At 37.0% G+C, this 13585-nt stretch overlaps 1 protein-coding gene across 3 annotated transcripts in view; it reads left to right on the top strand.

Moving 5' to 3' along the window:
* IQCH (IQ motif containing H) overlaps positions 1-13585 on the top strand; it is a 267605-nt gene that overhangs the window by 16648 nt on the left and 237372 nt on the right. Inside the window, exon 4 of one of the 3 annotated variants that reach the window (XM_074392752.1) lies at positions 13271-13388. The exons of the other annotated variants lie outside the window; for them this stretch is intronic. Coding sequence (XP_074248853.1) covers positions 13271-13388 — 118 coding nt within the window. The remainder of the gene's footprint in view (positions 1-13270; positions 13389-13585) is intronic. 3 annotated transcript variants of the gene reach the window in all.

The raw sequence follows: 13585 nt of genomic DNA, 5'->3' as shown, positions 1-13585 counted from the left end.
TGCAACAGATATGACACAAAAATTGCTAAGATTCTTAAATACAAAATACACTTGCCCAAAAAAACCGAACACTTGATATAGACAGAAGGGCATCAACAGACCACTTACAGAGAGAAATGCAAATAATCAGTAAGCATGTGAAAAGTGTTTAATGCCACTGGTAACTGATGAAACACGAATGAAACAAAAATGTTTAATCTTACAGATAAACCAGAGAAATGCAAATCAAACAATATGTTACTATTTTTTCTTTAAAAATAGGCAAAACAAATAATTTAAATCACCAAAGTACTCAGTGCTGATGAAGGTACAGCAAAACGGGCATACTTTTATCCTTCTGGTGGAAGTGTAAATTAGCACAAAGTTCTTTCTTCTTTCAATTTATTATTTTGTTGGTACATAATAGCTGTACATATCTTCAAGGTACATGTGATAATTTGATACTTTTTTTTTTTTTTTTTTTTGAGATGGAGTCTTGTTCTTGTTGTCCAGGCTGGAGTGCAATGGCACGATCTCGGCTCACTGCAACCTCCACCTCCTACCTCAGCCTCCCAAGTAGCTGGGATTGATACAGGCACCCACCACCACACCCAGTTAATTGTTTGTGTGTGTGTGTGTTTTAGTAGAAGCATGGTTTCACTGTGTTGGCCAGGCTGGTCTCGAACTCCTGACCTCAGACAGTCCACTCGTCTTGGCCTCCCAAAGTGCTGAGATTACAGGCATGAGCCACTGCGCCTGGCTGATACATTCTTATAATGTGTAAAGATAAAATCAGGGTAATTAAATTATCTATCACCTTAAATACTTATTTTTTCTTTAAGCTAGGAATATGCAAATTATTATAGTCTAGCTATTTTGAAATGTACAATAGAGTAGTGTTAACTATAGTCACTCTAATGATCTATAAAAACTAGGTTTTATTTCTTCTCTCTAACTGTATATTATACTCATTCATCAATCTCTCTTCAACCACCCCTCGCCCCTCTCCTCTTGGCCTCTGGTAACCACCAATCTACTCTCTATATTCATGAGATCCACTATTTTTTTTTAGTTCCCACATGTGAGTGAGAACATGAGATATTTGTCTTTCTGTACTTGATTTATTTCACTCAACATAATGACCTCTAGTTCCATCCATGTTGCTACGGATGACAGGATTCCATTGTTTTACGGCCAAATAATATTCCATTGTGTATATATACCATGTTTTCTTTATCCATTCATCTATTTATGGGCACTTAAGTTGATTCACAGTTTTGTTTATTATGAATAATGCTGTAGTAAACATAGGAATGCAAATCTCTCTTCAATATATTGACTACCTTTCTTTTGGATATATACCCAGTAGTGGAATGGCTGGGTCTTATGGTAGTTCTAATTTTAGTTTCTTGAGAAACCTCCATACTGCTTTCCATAGTGGGTATACTAATTTACATTCCCACCAGCAGTGTATGAGGATTCCCCTTTTTCCACGTCCTTGCTAGCATCAGATAAAAGCCATTCTAACTGGGATGAGATGATATCTCATTGTGGTTTTGATTTGCATTTCTCTGATGATTAGTGATATTGAGCATTTTTTCTTATACCTGTTGGCCATTTGTGTATCTTCTTTTGAGAAATGTCTATTCAGATCTTTTCCTCATTTTAAAATCTAATTATTTGTCATTTTGCTTTTGAGTTTTTTGAGCTCCTTGTATATTCTTGTTATTAATCCTCTGTTGGATAGATACCTTGTAAATATCTTCTCCCATTCTGTGGTTTGTCTCTTTACTTTGTTGTTTCCTTTGTTCAGAAGTTTTTTAGTTTGATGTAATTCCATTTGTCTGTTTTTGCTTTTGTTGCCTGTGCATTTGAAGTCTTACACACTTTTTTTTTGCTAGACCAGTGTCCTGGAGCATTTCCCCAATGTTTTCTTCTAGAAGTTTCATGGTTTCAGGTGTTAGATTTAAGTCTTTAATCAATTTTGATTTGATTTTTATATATGGTTGGATATAGGGGTCTAATTTCATTTTTCTGCATATGGTTATCTAGTTTTCCCAGCATCATATATTGAAGAGACTATCCTTAACCCAGTGTATGCTCTTGCCACCTTTGTTGAAAACTAGTCGGCTGTAAATATATAGGTTTATATCTGATTTATCTATTCTGTTTCATTTGTCCATGTGTCTGTTTTTATGCCAGTACCATGCTGATTTTGTTACGATAGCTTTACTGTATATTTTGAAATCAGATAGTGTAATGTCTCCAGCTTTGTTCTTTTTGCTCAGAATTGCTTTGGCTATTTGGGGTCTTTTGTATTTCCATATAAATTTTAGGATTGTGTTTTCTATTTTTGTGAAGAATGTCATTGGTACTTTGGTAGGGATTGCATTGAATCTATAGATTGCTTTGGGTAGTATGCAAATTTGAACAATATTGATTCTTCCAACCCATGAACATGAAATACCTTTTCCATTTTTTTTGTCCTCTTAAATTTCTTTCATCAGTGTTTTATAGTTTTATTTGTATGTATCTTTCACTTCTTTAAATGGATTCTTAGATATTTATATATTCTTTGTAGTTATTATAAATAGGGTTGCTTTCTTGGTTTCTATTTTAGATTGTTTGCTGTTAGCATACATAAATGCTACCAATTTTTGTATGATCATTTTATATCTTGCAACTTTACTGAATTCATTAATCAGTTCTAACAGTTTTTTGGTGATGTCTTTAGGTTTTTCTAAATATAAGATCATGTTGTCTATGAACAAAGCTAATTTCACTTCTTCCTTTCCAATTTGGATGCCTTTATTTCTTTCTTTGGCCAGGATTTGCAGTATTATATGGAATAAAAGTTGTGAAAGTGGGTATTCTAGTCTTATTCCAGATCCTAGGGGAAAGGCATCCAGTTTCTCCCTGTTTAGTATGATGTTGACTGTGGGTTTGCCATATATGGCCTTTATTATTTTCAGGTATGTTCTTCTATCCCCAGTGTGCTGAATGTTTTTTATCATAAAGGCATGCTGTGGTTTGTTTGGCTGCACCAAGTCTCATGTTGAATGTTGATCTCCAATGTTGGAGGTGGAGCCTGGTGGAAGGTGTTTGGATTGTGGGATTGGATCCCTCATGAATGGATTGGTGCCATTCTCATGGGAGTGAGTGAGTTCTACTCTTAGTCTCCATGAGAACTGGTTGTTGAAAAGAGACAGGTACCTCTTCCTCTCTCTTGCTGCTTCTCTCACCATGCGATCTCTACATGCTGGTTCCCCTTATCTTTTACCATGAATGGAAGCAACTTGAAGCCCTGACCAGAAGCAGATGCTAGCACTGTGTTTCTTTTATAGCCTGCAGAACCATGAGCCAAATAAACGTCTTAAAAAAAAAAGTTACCCAGCTTCAGGTGTTCCTTTAGAGCAACACAAACAGAATAAGACAGAAACGTTGAATTTTATCAGATGTCTTTTGGCATCTATTGGAATGATCATGTGATTTTTTTGTTCTTGGTTCTATTAGAGTGATGTATCACATTTATTGATTTGACTATGTTGAACCATCCTTGTATCCCTGTCATGAATCTCACTTGATCATGGTGAATGATCGTTTAAATGCATTGTTGAATTTGGTTTGCTAGGATTTTGTTGAGGATTTTTGTATCTATATTTATGAGTGATACTGGCCTATAGTTTTCTTTTTTTGTTGTATCCTCATCTGGTTTTTGTATCAGCATAACGCTGTCCTCATACAATGAGTTTGGAATTTCCCTCTCTTCTTTTTTTTTTTTTTTTTTTTTTTTTTGAAGAGTTTGAGTAAAATTGGTGTTAGTTATTCTTTAAATGGTTGGTAGGTAGAAATCAGCAGTGAAGCCATCAAATCATTGGTTTTTCTTACATAGGAAACTTTTAATTATGGCTTTGATCTCTTTACCCTTTATTGGTTTGTTGAGGCTATTTATGGTTCAATCTTGGTAGGCTGTAAATGTCCAGGAATTTATCTATTCCTTCTAGGCTTTCCAGATTGTTGGGATATAGTTGTTCATAATAGTCTGTAATAATTTTTTTGTATTTCTGTTGTCTCAATTATTATGTCTCCCTTTTTGTTTCTGATTTTATTTATATGGGTTTTATCTCTTTTTTTCTTAGTCTAGCTAAAGGTTTGTTGATTATGTTTATCTTTTCAAAAAAAAATCCACCTTGGCCAGGCACCAGTGGCTCACACCTGTAATCTCACCAGTTTGGGAGGCCGAGGTGGTTGGATCACCTGAGGTCAGGTGTTCGAGACCAGCCTGGCCAATATGGCAAAACCCATCTCTACTAAAAATACAAAAAAAAATTAGCCAGGCATGGTGACATGTGCCTGTAATCCCAGCTGCTTGGGAGGCTGAGGCAAGAGAATCAGTTGAATCAGGAGGCAGAGATGGCAGTGGGCCAAGATTGTGCCATTGCACTCCAGCCTGGTCAACAAGAGCAAAACTCCATCTCAAAAAAAAAAAACAAAAAACAACAACAAAAAAAAACCACTTTCTAATTGTGTTGATCTTCTATATGTTTTTGTCTCAATTTTATTTATTTCTGCTCTAGCCTTTATTTATTTATTTATTTTTTGCCTTTTACTAATTTTGGGTTTGATGTGTTCCTGCTTTTCTAATTCCTGGAGGTGCATCATTAGGTTGTTTATTTGAACTGTTTATACTTTGATGTAGGCATTTATTTGTTGTAAACTTTCCTCTTAGGACTGCTTTTTCAGTGCCCTATAATTTTGGTATGTTGCATTTCCATTTTCATTTGTTTCAGGAAATTTAAAATTTTCTTCTTAATTTCTTTACTGTCCATTCAGAATCATATTTTTTAGTTTCTATGTGTTTCTGGAGTTTCCAAGGTTCCTTTTGTTATTGATTTCTAGTTTTATCTCATTTTAGTAAAAAAAATAATAATACGGTTTCTACTTTTTAAAATTTGTTGAGATGTTTTTTGTGGCCTAAGATATGATCTCTAAAAACATTCTCTATTCTGGAGAATGTTCCATGTGCCAATAAAAAGAATGTGTATTCTACAGCAGTTGGGTGAAATGTCCCGTAAATATCAGTTAGGCCTACCTGATTTAATGTGTAGTTTAACTTTAAAGTTTTTGCTGATTTTCTGTCTAGATGAACTGTCCCTTACTGAGAGTGGGGTGCTAAAATCCCTTGCTATTATTGTATTACAATCTCTCTCTCTCTCTTTAGCTCTATTAATGTTTGCCTTATATGCTTGGGTGCTCCAATCTTGGGTGCATAGACACTTAAAATTAATGTACCCATTTGCTGAATTGATTCCTTTAATGATATCATGACCTTCTTTGACTCTTTTTACAGCTTTTGATTTGTAGTCTATTTTATCTAAGTATAATTACTCCTGCTCTTTTTGAGTTTCTGGTTGCATAAAATATCAACTTCATGTCTTTACTTTCAGCCTGTCTTTATAGGTGAGGTGGGTTTCTTGCAGGCAACATATAGTTGAGTCTTGTTTCTTTTATCCATTCAGTCACACTAAGTTTTTTAATTGAGAACTAAATCCATTTACATTCAGTCTTATTATTGATAAGTAAAGACTTACTGTTACCATTTTTATTTCTTGTTTCCTGGTTGTTTTATAAATCCTCTCTTCCTTTCTTACTGTCTTTCATTGTGGTTAGATTATTTTTCTTTGGTAGTATGTTTTAGTTTATTGTTATTTATTTGTTTGTTTGTTTGAGATGGAGTTTCACTCCGTCACCCAGGCTGGAGTGCAGTGTCATGATCTCTGTTCACTGCAACCTCTGCCTCCCAGGTTCAGGCAATTCTCATGCCTAAGATTTCCAAGCAGCTGGGGTTACAGGTGCCCACCAGCATGCCTGGCTAATTTTTGTATTTTTAGTAGAGATAGAGTTTCACCATGTTGGCCAGGCTGGTCTCGAATTCCTGACCTCAAGTGATCTGCCCACCTCAGCCTCCCAAAATGCTGGGATTACAGGTGTGAGCCACCATGCCTTGCCTGAGCCACCATGCCCAGCCATTGCTTTTTATTCCTAATGTATCTGTTATAGTTTTTGCATTGGGGTTCCCATGAAGCTTATAAAAACGTCTTCTAGGCCAGGCGTGGTGGCTCACGCCTGTAATCCCAGCACTTGGGGAGGCTGAGGCAGGTAGATCATGAGGTCAAGAGATTGAGACCATCCTGGCCAACATGGTGAAACCCCCATCTCTACTAAAAATATAAAAATTAGCTGGGCTTGATGTCACATACCTGTAGTCCTAATTACTTGGGAGGCTGAGGCAGGAGAATTGCTGGAACCTGGGAGGCAGAGGTTGCAGTGAGCTGAGATCATGCCACTGCACTCCAACTTGGCAACAGAGCAAGACTCTGTCTCAAAAAAAAATCTAGATATAATAAGTTATTTTAAAGAGATAATGTTATCTTAGATCACTAAAAAAGAATAAAAACAAAGAGAAAACTTTTTGGAAACTCTACTCTTTAAGTCCATCCCCCATACATTTTGACTTTTTTTTTTTTTTTTTTTTTTTGAGACAGAGTTTCGCTCTTGTTACCCAGGCTGGAGTGCAATGGCACGATCTTGGCTCACCGCAACCTCCGCCTCCTGGGTTCAGGCAATTCTCCTGCCTCAGCCTCCTGAGTAGCTGGGATTACAGGCACACGCCACCATGCCCAGCTAATTTTTTGTATTTTTAGTAGAGACGGGGTTTCACCATGTTGACCAGGATGGTCTCGATCTCTCGACCTCGTGATCCACCCGCCTCGGCCTCCCAAAGTGCTGGGATTACAGGCTTGAGCCACCGCGCCCGGCCTCATTTTGACTTTTTTGGTCTCAACTTACATAGTTTTATATTGCCTATCTTTTAACAGGTTGGTGTAGCTATTAGTATTTTTAATATATTTATTTTATAGGCTTCATACTTGAGTTATGAGTAGGTGATACACCACAGAGTATTAGTGTATTTTGAGGTTGTATATGTACTTAATTTTACCAGTGAGTTTTTTACCTTACAGTGTTTTCTTTTTGCACATTAGTGGTTTTTTTCTTTCAGATTGAATAACTCCCTTTAACTTTTGTTGCAACATGGGTCTGGTGGTGGTGAATTGGCTCAGCGTTTGTCTGTCTGGGAAAGACTTTATCTTTGCCTATTTGAAGGATAGCTCTGACGGATACAGTATTTGTGGATGACAGGTTTTACTTTTAGCACTTTGAAAATGTTTTCCCACTCTCTTGGTTTGTGTGGTTTCCATTGAGAAGTCCTTTGCCAGATGAATTGGAGCTCCTTTATATGCTGTTTCCCTCTTTTCTCTTGCTATTTTCAGGATCTTCTCTTTGTCCTTGACCTTTGAGAGTTTGATTATTATAGTTGGGATGATCTTATTTGAGTTGAATCTGTTTGGTGTTCTCTGCCCTTCCCAAACTTGGATATTTATATCTTTTTAACGTTTTGGAAGTTTTCTGTTATTGTTTCTTTAAGTAAGCTTTCTACCCTTTACTCTTCTTCAGCTCCCTCTTGAACATCAGTAATTTTTCGATTTGGTCTTGAGAGAATTTTCTCTGTCTTGTAGGTGATCTTCATTCCTTTTTATATTTTTCTTCTCTGACTGTGTATTCTCAAATAGGCTATCTTCAGACACACTGATTCTTTCTTCTGCTTGATCCATTCTGCTGCTGAGATCCTCTAGTGAATTTTTAGTTCAGCAAATGCATTTCAAGATTTCTGTTTGGTTTTATTTTTATTGTTTCAATCTCTTTGTTAAATTTCTTTGATACATTTCTTAATTGATTTTCTGTGTTATCTTGGCGATCACTGAGCTTCCTTATAACTGCTATATTGGTCAGAGAGATTGTATATCACCATCTCCTTAAGATCAGTAACTGGTTCCTTTCTTTGTTCATTTTGTGGAAGTCATGGTTCCTTGTTTGCTGTTGTTGTGGATGTATGTCTGTTTCTTTGCATTAAAGGATTAGTTATCTATTCCAGTCTTATGTCTCTGACTGGTTTTGTTTTTTATTGGATATGTTTGCTTTTTTTCTTTGTAATTTTTGAATATCTTTTTTCCCCCATTAGGTTGCTGTCTCCTTTTTGGCACTAGATGGCACCTTAAGCTTGGGTTTGCCCTGAATCTAATAAAGGATCAGAGTGCTGGCTGTCCCAAATGGAAGAGGTCCCAAAGGGGATATTCTGGCAGTGTGGGTGGCTGGCTAAGGGTTTGTGCCAAGAGGACCTGTGGAACATACTTCCTACATGATAATGCACTCTGATTTGGTGTCTCCTTTGGTCTAGTTACAGAGCAGAATTTCTAGGGTTGGGATGGTTATCTCACCTCCCCACTTTGTCTCTGGCTTTCCTCAGGGTATTTGTCCCTTCAAGTACTCTTATACTTCCCATGGGTTGGAGTAGGGACAGGTATTTTGTCAGGAGCCCAAGGTGATAGGGAAGCTGGTTGTCAACTTTGATCACACTTTTTCTATTGAAGAAACTATGAGTTGGGTGAAATATTTTCACATGCTTGGTGCAAGGCAGATTGTGGAAAGGGGAGTCACAGATATGGAAATTGATTTTCTTACCATCTGCTTGGAGGTTTTTTACTTCTCTATGATCCTGGGCACTGTCTCATCCTCCTCTTTGGGTTCTAGGCTATTGCTGGTAATAATCTCGGCAATGTATGTTTGTTTTTAGTTTTCTGTTGGGAGAGCATGAAGCTAGCTTGCTTCTGTGCTGCCATTTTGGAACTGGAAGAGAGCATGAAATTCTTAAAAGCAATTTTTCAACATATATGAAAAAAATTTAAATTATTGTGTTTGGCAGGATGTGGTGACTCATGCCTGTAATCCCAGCACTTTGGGAGGCTAAGGTGCGAGGCTCGCTTGAGTCCAGGTGTTTGAAGCCAACCTGGGCGACAAAGTGAAACTCCATCCCTACAAAAAAATTTTGGTTGGGCACGGTGGCTCATGCCTGTATTCCCAGTACTTTGGGAGGTCAAGGTGGGCAGATCATGAGGTCAGAAGTTCGAGACCATCCTGGCCAACATAGTGAAACCCTGTGTCCACTAAAAATACAAAAAAAAAATTAGCTGGGCATGGTGCATGTGCCTGTAGTCCCAGCTACTTGGGAGGCTGAGGCAAGAGAATTGCTTGAACCTGGGAGGTGGAGGTTGCAGTGAGACGAGATCATACCACTGCACTCCAGCCTGGTGACAGAGCAAGACTCTGTCTCAAAATAAAATAAAAATTAGCTGAGTGTGGTGGCATATACCTGTAGTCCCAGCTACTCTGGAGGCTGAGGCAGAAGAATCGCCTGAGCCTAGGATAGTGAGGCTTCAGTGAGCCACGATTGTGCCACTGCACTCCATCCTGGATGACAGAGTAAGATCTTGTTTCAAATAAATAAATATGTTTTAATTTAGTAATTAGCTCTAAGAATTATCTTAGGAAATAAGGAGAGATATACATTAATGTCCATGTAAGTATTGAGTCACAGTGGCTAATACTTACACATTTTAGCATTGTATCTAATGGCAGTAACTTTGGATATACCTTAAGTATCAACAGTAAAAAAATTATTAAATTCATTTTAAGACATCTATATGTGTGTTATATAGCTATTAAAACTGATACTGAAGGAATTTTAATGATATGGAAAATTTCTCACTACATATGCTAAGGGAGAAAAAAGCAGGGTACAAAATTATATCTCAATTCGATTATCACTATCTACATTTACTTCTAAACTCATCATCCATGAAAGTAAAAGGATTTAAGAAATGCACCAAGATATTTTCACTTCTGGGAAGATGGTGACATACTGTCTTCTATGCCTTCTGCTACGTACAACTAAAAATCTTGGAAATTATAAATAAAACAAACTTTAAAAGACTTGAAAGATGGAGAGAAGAAGGCGGACTAGCTAAGGGCCTTACAATACAAGGAACAGCATGGTGTTGAATTTGCCGGGTTTTCTTTTTGCCTGCTTTTTTTTTTTTTTTTTGAGACGGAGTTTCACTCTTGTTACCCAGGCTGGAGTGCAATGGCGCGATCTCGGCTCACCGCAACCTCCGCCTCCTGGGTTCAAGCAATTCTCCTGCCTCAGCCTCCTGAGTAGCTGGGATTACAGGCACGTGCCACCATGCCCAGCTAATTTTTTTTTATTTTTAGTAGAGACGGGGTTTCACCATGTTGACCAGGATGGTCTCAATCTCTCGACCTCGTGATCCACCCGCCTCAGCCTCCCAAAGTGCTGGGATTACAGGCTTGAGCCACCGCGCCCGGCCTTCTTTTTGCCTGCTTTATCCCATGTTAAACATATATAATTTTCCTTTCCTCCAAAGAATTTCTTTGAACAGTTCTTGCAAGACAGATCTCTGACAACAAATTCTTAGTATTTATTTGTCTCAAGATATCTTTCTCTCCCCTTCACTTTTGAAGGATAATTTTTGCAGATTAGTGGATTTTTTCTTTCCACAGGTTAAATATTTCAATTCATTCTCTTCTTACTTGCATAATTTCTGAGAAAAAAGTGCAATATAATTCTTATCAACAGGTAAGGTGTTTTTTTCTCTCTGGCTTCTTGCAAGATTTTCTATGTTTTTAGTCTTTCATATTTTAAATATGATATGTATAGGTGTAGGGTTTTGTTGTTGTTTTGTTTTGTTTTGTTTTGTTTTGTTTGCGTTTATTCTGGTCAGTGTTCTATGAAATTCCTGTATCTGTAGTTTGGTGTCTGTCATTAATTTTGGAAAATTATCAGCCGTTATTACTCAAAATCAAATGTTTCTTTGGTTCCTTTGTGCCTTCTTTTTCTGATATTCCAATTATGCGTATGTCACACTGTTTATAATTGTCCTACAGTTCTTGAATATTCTGCACTGTATTGTTCATTCTTTTTCCCTCTTTGCATTTCACTTTGAGGAGTTTATACTTACATTTCTTCAAGGTCACTGATGTTTCTTCATTGGCCATATTTAGTGTATTGATAAGCCTGTCAAAGACATTCTTCATTTCTTAAAACAATGCTTTTTATTTCTAGCATTTTCTCTTGATTTTTTCTTAAAGTTTAAATCTCTCCACTTACATTACCCATTTTGTCTTGCATGTTGTTCACTTTTTTTAATTAGTGCCATTAACCTATTAATCAGAGTTATTTTAAATTTCTGGTCTGATAATTCTGAAATGTCTAGCATAGCTGAATTTGGTTCTGATATTTGCTTTGTACTTCAGACTTTTTTTTTTTTTTTTACCTTTTAGCATGCCTCATAATTCTTTTTTTTTTTTTTTTGAGATGGAGTCTTGCTCTGTTGCCAGGGGCTAGAGTACAGTGTGGCGCAATCTCGGCTCATTGCCACCTCTGCCTCCTGAGTTCAAGCGATTCTCCTGCCTCAGCCTCCTAAGTAGCTGGGACTACAGGTGTGTGCCACCACACCCAGCTAATTTTTGTATTTTTAGTAGAAACGAGGTTTCACCATGTGGGCCAGGATGGTCTCAGTCTCTTGTCCTCGTGATGCACCCACCTCAGCCTCCCAAAGTGTTGGGATTACAGGCATGTGCCACATAATTTTTTATTGAAGTCTAGATTCCATAATTACATCATTAGATAATAGCATTTAAGATAAATAGGCCTTCAGTGTGAAGGTTTATGCTTATCTGACTAGGAGTTACACTGTGTTTACTGTTTGCTATTAACTGTTGGTATCTGAGGGTTTCCTCAAGTATCTTTGCTTTATCACACCTTTTGTCTTCCCTTTTGTCTTTGGGTTTCCCTAGAAGCCCCTTCTTAAAAAGAATCTGAACTTTGCAGTCTTTCTTCTTCTTTTTTTTTCTTTCTTTTTTGCGACCCCTCCCCGCTGCAGTCTTTCATCTGTAATTTCCTGTTATTCAGGGGCTCTGTAAATGTGGTGGTAAGATGCAGGTGGGAGGAAGCATTCTATGCTCCTATAATGAGGATTCAGTCTTTTGTTGAGTCTTTGACCTGGGCTGTTACCTTGACTAGTTTTTCACAGCATTTCCTCCCCTTAAGTGAGATAGAAAGACTAGAATGGGCTGGAGTTGTCTAATTGCCCTTCTCCACTTCAGATAAGGCTTTGGTAAGATGGTTTTCCTTGGGAGCAGAAGGAAGAACAGAACTCTCTAGGAATATTCCAAAATGGCTATTTCCTTCTCCCCCTGCTGGAAGCAGGGGTGGATTCTCTGATCTTCACAGTGAGAACGTACTGTGGCTCTTGGAGGTAAAACTTACAAAAGTGTGGGACCCTCTAAGATTCTTCTCTCTGCTCCCAAGAATTTTTAACTCTCAAGCTAGTCCACACTGAGCCTCAAGAAATATGTCAGTTAGAGCTTAAGCTTTCTTGACAGTGCAGGTTCCGACAGCTGACTTCTGCTCTCAAGCTTCTGCTCCCTGCAAGCCGTGATGCTTTATAATAAGACTCTCTCCAGTTTTCAAAGCAGCAGTTTACCCTGTGATCTCAGTTCTCTGATGGATATAAGAAGAGTTACTTTTGTTTCATTCAGCTTTTTCCTTGTTGTGACACTAGGAATGACGATTTCGAAGGTTATTACATGTTGGAGTTAAACTGGAATTCCATAAGTTGCTTTTTAATGATAATTTTGCAAAAGTTGCTATGACAATAGAATCGAGATATTGAGTTATTGGTGGGTGAGTTTTGTTGGTCCTAATTATGTTGATCATTTTAGTGATCTGGAACTTGCTTTCAAATTAAAAATTTTAAGACATAACATGGCACACAAATACTCATTCTTAACAATTTTTTTTTACATTGCCCTCCCATGGAACTATCCACTGCTTAATGAGGAAAATGTTTAAACACTTTTGATGTTTACATTTTAAAATCTATATAAAATAGCAGAGATTTAAAGAATATAAGTATTAGCCACTTAGGGATCATCATTTTGTACATATTTAACATTGGCTATCCCGTAATTTGATTTTATTAAACAAAATACAACAGTTTATATTTTCTCTTACTAGAAATGTTTTATAGTGCAATAATTCTGTCAGTTGTTAATCATATAAACTCAGCCAGAAATAGAGCTTTTTGTTCATGCTATTATGGTCTTTATCAGACTTGGAAATTCTTGTGCTTAATAAAACAACTGCAGTTTTACAGTGGCAAAAATGATAAAGATTGGTCTAATTTATTGTAATTACCAATAGAATATTTCCTATAAAATATAAGCTTAATTAGGAAGCATTGTTTTAAAATTACAATTTGAGAAGCTTTTAAGGTAGCAAATTTGATTTTAAATCCTATTTCTTTTTACTTAGGTTACTTCCAACTGTAATTGATCAGAAATCATTTATTTTCCCTGTGGAATCTGAGAGTAAACTTTGGCAACCCCAAAGACAGCACAGTTCATCTCTGCCTATCTTTCCAAAAGCAAAGGTAGGAACAGAGAAATTCATAGAGAAAGGAAGTAGATTAGTGATTGCCAGGGGCTGGGAGGAGTGGAGACTAGAAGTGGCTTCTAATGGATATGAAGTTTCTTTAGGGGACAATGAACATGTTCTAGAATCATACAGTGGTGATGATTGCTGCACAACTCTGTGTATAGTAAACACCATTTAATTATATACTTTAAA

The sequence above is a fragment of the Saimiri boliviensis genome, chromosome 2, assembly GCF_048565385.1.
Source record: "Saimiri boliviensis isolate mSaiBol1 chromosome 2, mSaiBol1.pri, whole genome shotgun sequence".
Taxonomy (NCBI): domain Eukaryota; kingdom Metazoa; phylum Chordata; class Mammalia; order Primates; family Cebidae; genus Saimiri; species Saimiri boliviensis.
The sequence above is the reverse complement of the archived record's forward strand: the minus strand, read 5'-3'. Positions and strand labels throughout refer to the sequence as shown.